Raw genomic sequence first — 6,000 nt, 5'->3', positions numbered from 1 at the left:
TGCTCGCATATCTCTGCGTACACTTAAAACGAACTACATTTTCATGTTTAGTTGCGGATAACTTCTAATATAAGGCACTTTGGGCAACGATTTTTTTTTATAATATTCTTTGCTTATTTCTAAACCTATCTACATTTGTTTTTTATTCAATAAAACAAACTAAATAGGAAAAAAAAATCATTAAAAAAAAACATAAGACAAATTTGACACCTCAAAAGTCTGCGTACACTCTAACAATTCTGCGTACACGACAGAGCTTAACATTGTGGGCAGTATGCGTCGGATCATTGTCCTGTTGGCAGCAAAAGTCGTCTTCAAGCTGTAATTTTTGGGCACTCTGCTGAAGGATTTATTTCAGAATTTGAATATAGGCTTCTCCAAAGTTATATCTGAAGAAACTGTCCGACACACTTGGAAAAAGGCGGGGTATCATGGCCGAGATGCTCGCAGGAAGCCATATGTATCTGGGGTCAATAGGAAAAAGCGTATGGATTTCGCCAATGAGCACATTTCCAAGGTTCCCAGCTTCTGGAAAAGGGTCATTTGTCAGATGAGAGCAAGGGCATAAAAGACAAGACAATTTTTTGGAGGAAAAGCGGAACAGCCATGGACAAAGAACATTTACTTCCGACTGTAAAACATGGAAGTGGTGGTGTAATGGTGTGGGGTTGTATGACGGCCAATGGTGTTGGAAATCTCGTTTTTATAGAATCCACAATGGACCTCTAAAAACATGTTGAAGGAAGTTATCCTGGAGGAATGGGGCAAAATAACTGCCGAGGACACCAGGAATCTGGTTGACTCAATGCCTAGACGTCTGGCAGATGTTTTAAAACGATATTAAGATCCCACAAAATATTAACAACTTATAATTTTAGTCGTGTACGCAGAATTGTTAGAGTGTACGCAGACTTTTGAGTTGTCAAATTTGTCTTATGTTTTTTTAATGATTTTTTTTTCCTATTAAGTTTGTTTTATTGAATAAAAAACAAATGTAGATAGGTTTAGAAATAATCAAAGAATATTATAAAAAAAAAATCTTTGCCCAAAGTGCCTTATATAAGAAGTTATCCGCAACTAAACATGAAAATATAGTTGGTTTTCTAAGTGTACGCAGAGATATGCCAGCAAGTGTACATATGTACTTAAAGTCGCCGCTCAAATTGGCTCCCGATTGAAGATCGGTACCCAGGGAACACCACGAGGAGGCCATTATATATTAAATGGGGTCAAAAATTAATCTGACCTTTGAGTCGACTTGATATTACTTAATTTCAAGACTTTTAAGTAATTAAGTCACATCCATGTTCCCCGCCGAAAATTAAATCTGTTAGATATATGTACATACATATAAATGAAAATAAAAAATAAGCAAAATATAATAAACTTATACAAGTTAAATTTTTATATTAATAAATTCAACGTATTGAGTTTTCTTGCGGACGAAGTCCGTGTTCTTTATTTGACGAATAATTAAAGACTATTTTTCAATATATTTTGAGGCCCTATTCTTACTGTGGGCTCGCGACCGCGGAATGTTGCAGCGATGCAACGACAGCAGTTCAGCCGTGGCGAGGTATTTCTCGGAATCCCTCGCCGTTGGCGGATATCGTCCAGACGCTGATCCAGCAGTTTTGGCGATCTGGAGCGGCTCGTGTCGGTTGCTGGTGTTTTGGCAACTTTGTCGTTAACTTACTACATACATTTTATAAAATGAAATAAAAAATCCTACTGCCGCAAAATTTTTGAGCTTCTTCTCGTATGATTTTGCATTTTGATTCCCTATCATCCTATCTGTTAACCATTTACAATTTTTTCTAATCAAAATCAATACAAACTGATTAAGCAGATGATTTTGGTGTACAAAGCACGGACCGGAAAATTTAAACCAGTCTGCATATTTATCTATTTTTGACGTTAAAATTATACATTTTTGGACTATGCTTCTTTTTAAATTGAATTTGTGAGACTTTGTCTCGAAATGCCGATTAAATATATCAAAATAAAATATACGAATGTAATAAACTTTAATATTTATGTACATATGTATGTACATAAGATATTTTATAATTGAATTAGAAAATTTATGGGTATTGTCCATGAGAGTATTTGAAATATGTAATTTAAATCAATTGTCAATCGCGCGCTTTCCGACGGGAATCTGCATACATATGTACATAAATATTAAAGTTTATTACATTCGTATATTTTATTTTGATATATTTAATCGGCATTTCGAGACAAAGTCTCACAAATTCAATTTAAAAAGAAGCATAGTCCAAAAATGTATAATTTTAACGTCAAAAATAGATAAATATGCAGACTGGTTTAAATTTTCCGGTCCGTGCTTTGTACACCAAAATCATCTGCTTAATCAGTTTGTATTGATTTTGATTAGAAAAAATTGTAAATGGTTAACAGATAGGATGATAGGGAATCAAAATGCAAAATCATACGAGAAGAAGCTAAAAAATTTTGCGGCAGTAGGATTTTTTATTTCATTTTATAAAATGTATGTAGTAAGTTAACGACAAAGTTGCCAAAACACCAGCAACCGACACGAGCCGCTCCAGATCGCCAAAACTGCTGGATCAGCGTCTGGACGATATCCGCCAACGGCGAGGGATTCCGAGAAATACCTCGCCACGGCTGAACTGCTGTCGTTGCATCGCTGCAACATTCCGCGGTCGCGAGCCCACAGTAAGAATAGGGCCTCAAAATATATTGAAAAGTAGTCTTAAATTATTCGTCAAATAAAGAACACGGACTTCGTCCGCAAGAAAACTCAATACGTTGAATTTATTAATATAAAAATTTAACTTGTATAAGTTTATTATATTTTGCTTATTTTTTATTTTCATTTATATGTATGTACATATATCTAACAGATTTAATTTTAGGCGGGGAACATGGATGTGATTTAATTACTTAAAAGTCTGGAAATTAAGTAATATCAAGTCGACTCAAAGGTCAGATTAATTTTTGACCCCATTTAATATATAATGGCCTCCTCGTGGTGTTTCCTGGGTACCGATCTTCAATCGGGAGCCAATTTGAGCGGCGACTTTAAGTACATATGTATGTACATACATATGTATTTACGTATATATATGTAGTTACATATATGAACATTCTTAAGGCATATCCTCTATTTATAGAAAGAAATATATATATTTATGCAAATTTATTTAAGTATATATATATTTTTTCTTATATTGTATATTTAGATACATCTTTATTTTAGTTATAATAAACAAAAAAGTCGAGAACTGACGGTGTTTGCATAATTTTTATAATTTAAAATAAACCTGTTTAAAATAAGGAAATAAATGTGTAATTATATTATTGTAATATTTTATATTTTGTGGTATAAATCAAACAAATAACAGCTTTTATTTCATTTCCCGCGCGCTAGTGTACCATACCCCCACCCCCTGCCCATTCTTCATTTATTTTGTGGCGGTAGGTCAGTCCATCAAAAGACCCAAAACAAGAACCAAACTCAAATTTCAGTTCTAGCGGCCAGCAATACTAAACACACACACGCAAAGTACGTGCGAATGCATGTGCACCCATACACTAAAACATGCTGGTGGCAAAACAGAACCAGACCTGAGAGAGTTCAAAAAATCTGAAAAAGCATACAATCACATATTTTTGTCGAAACATATTGCGTGTGTACTAACACATGCAAAGATGTTCTCTCTGCGCTCTCTCTCTCTCATGATGACGTCACTCTGGGGTACTGAACGCGCTAGCCAGTGTGTGACGCTTTCGTTGTATGAACTGGCACATCTATATACTGTATGGTTAGTGGCTTAATCCAGCTAGTAATATTCAGCGGAATATCAAAAACGAGGAAATGTATAATAGAGCTTGATTTCGTCAGTATATCTACGGTATATTTTTCAAATGAGACGGTATATTTTGGTTTATTTTTGCGTGTATTTTATCGGTATATTTGATCGATAAATGTGCTCACAAATTTTTTCGCCGCGAACATAAAAGAACGAAATAGTGTCGAGTTTTTTAAAAAAATAAATAAAAAAAAGAAAAATCACAAATATACAAAAATATATAAATAAAAATATATATATAAAAGTATTCGATATATATTTAACATCCCTAGTCGCAGTTTTTGTTGTTAGTGCGGGTGCGGGTGTACGTGTTTTGGAATCGGAATAAATCCAGCAGCAGCAAAATCAGTGAAATGTGTTCAGTTTTTTCGATGTGTTAACAATAAGATTAGCTATATAGCATTGTTAAGCCCACAAGCCACAAAAAAGTGATAAAACGTGCCTATCCACTAAACCATCTGCGGCAGGCAGTTCAGGGAGAAGAAGCGCGACGGAATAATCAACAAAAGCGGTCAGCGGCGGCAAACATGGCGAGTGAGTAACAATAATGAATAAGGAATAAGTGAGAAGGAAATGAGTTTCTTCATTTTTATGTATGCTGTGTGCTGTATGCTGCTCTTTTAATGCGGGATCACAACACACAGATTCCGTTCTTTACTTTTTGTTTGTTGCTTGCGGCGCAGCCCCCCAATATAAACAAATGCAACTCATGCGTGTCATTGTATAAGTAAAACCCAACTCTCTCTCTCTCTGTGTGTGTGTGCAACATGCACTGCCCGTGCCCACACCAAACATATTTATACATTTATGAGCTGCGAAGACACCCAATCGAGACCAGGTGCCGTGCCGTTTCGGCGGTGTGGCAGCCAGTGGGAGGAGTTGGTGGGCGGGCGAGCTGGATGAGATGTGTGTGTGTGCTCTTTGCTAGTCCCAGTCTTTGCCCTCAGATGCCAGAGTTATGTGAGAAAAATCAATATTTACGCGTTTTTCTTCTCGGCTTCTTTGCACAGTGGGGGCTCCAGATTAGATGATCTCCCCTGCTCTCCCGAGTTGACCGGGTGCTAAGTGCACCGGCTACCGGTGGGTTCAATCCAATCAGATTTCTTTCCTTTATCCTCTAATGGCACAAGCGCTCGCAATTCTGCAATTCTGGCGGGAATTGCCCCGCCACTGAACCACCGCTGGGAGCAGCAGCAGTGACGACGCATTAATAAATGAATATGCCTCCTGTGAGGTGCAAGGTTTACCGGCATGTTTCAACACTCGCCTTCCCCATTGAAGCCACCCCCAGGGGTGGCATAACAAATAACAATGGATAAATGAAATGAAACGTCCAATAGCTTGCGATACCCTGGAATGTCTGTCTAAAATATAATAGCTTTATACACGCCAACAGTTGTCGGTTCCAGTATGCCCCGCATCCACCGACAGCTCTGTTAATATACCCTTTCTGTGGCGAAAGAACACAGCAACATCCCACAGCACTTAAACGTGCCTTGGCAGAGCAGCAGTCTACGTTGTCTCGCAACGTTGCGAGATCCACTGCCAGTTCCAAGACCCACGGATGGGGGGTCCATCTCCGGCCCGCCTTGGCTCACTCGCTTTAGAATTTAATTGGTCCTTTGTGTCTGCATTTTGTCGACGCGTTCGCTTGGAGTTTGCTTCGACACAATTTGACTGTCGCTTGGTTTGTGGCATCAACCCAGCAATCCAGCACCCCAGCAACCAACCCCAAAGCGCTGATAAGACCGATATCAGAGCACCCCAGTGCTGCTGCCTCTTCTTTATGGTTATTATTATTATTTTGGGCTGCTTTTTTCGTTGTTGTGCATTCGTTTCACGCAGCTTTCCCGGATTAGCTGGCTGTTACGAGTATTTTAGTTTGCCCGGCAACGAATTTATTGCGGGGAAACCCGTCCCAGGCCCCCGGCATGTGGCGGCTGCCGTTTTTGCGTATTCCTCTGGCGTTGCGCCTCATCTGGCTGTTTGACTTGTGATTTCCTTTTTCTTGTTCGCCCTCACTTGATTCTTTTTACTGCTAATAAGATTTCGACCCCGTCTAATGGCCTTGAGAATGAATGAATAAATGAATGGGAGGGGCAGAAATGGGGGATGGACTGTCGTTCTGTTTTAATTGAGTTCG

The 6,000-nt window shown here is 38.4% G+C and overlaps 1 protein-coding gene across 1 annotated transcript in view; it reads left to right on the top strand.

The window, feature by feature from the left end:
* The first annotated feature begins 4,097 nt into the window (after window positions 1-4,097).
* LOC117190221 (rap1 GTPase-GDP dissociation stimulator 1-like) overlaps window positions 4,098-6,000 on the top strand; it is a 29,111-nt gene continuing 27,208 nt past the window's right edge. Inside the window, exon 1 of the mRNA XM_033395269.1 lies at window positions 4,098-4,391. Coding sequence (XP_033251160.1) covers window positions 4,385-4,391 — 7 coding nt within the window. The 5' untranslated portion in view covers window positions 4,098-4,384. The remainder of the gene's footprint in view (window positions 4,392-6,000) is intronic.

The sequence above is a fragment of the Drosophila miranda genome, assembly GCF_003369915.1.
Source record: "Drosophila miranda strain MSH22 chromosome Y unlocalized genomic scaffold, D.miranda_PacBio2.1 Contig_Y1_pilon, whole genome shotgun sequence".
NCBI lineage: Eukaryota > Metazoa > Arthropoda > Insecta > Diptera > Drosophilidae > Drosophila > Drosophila miranda.
Note: the sequence above shows the minus strand (reverse complement) of the source record. Positions and strands in the feature narration are given on the sequence as shown.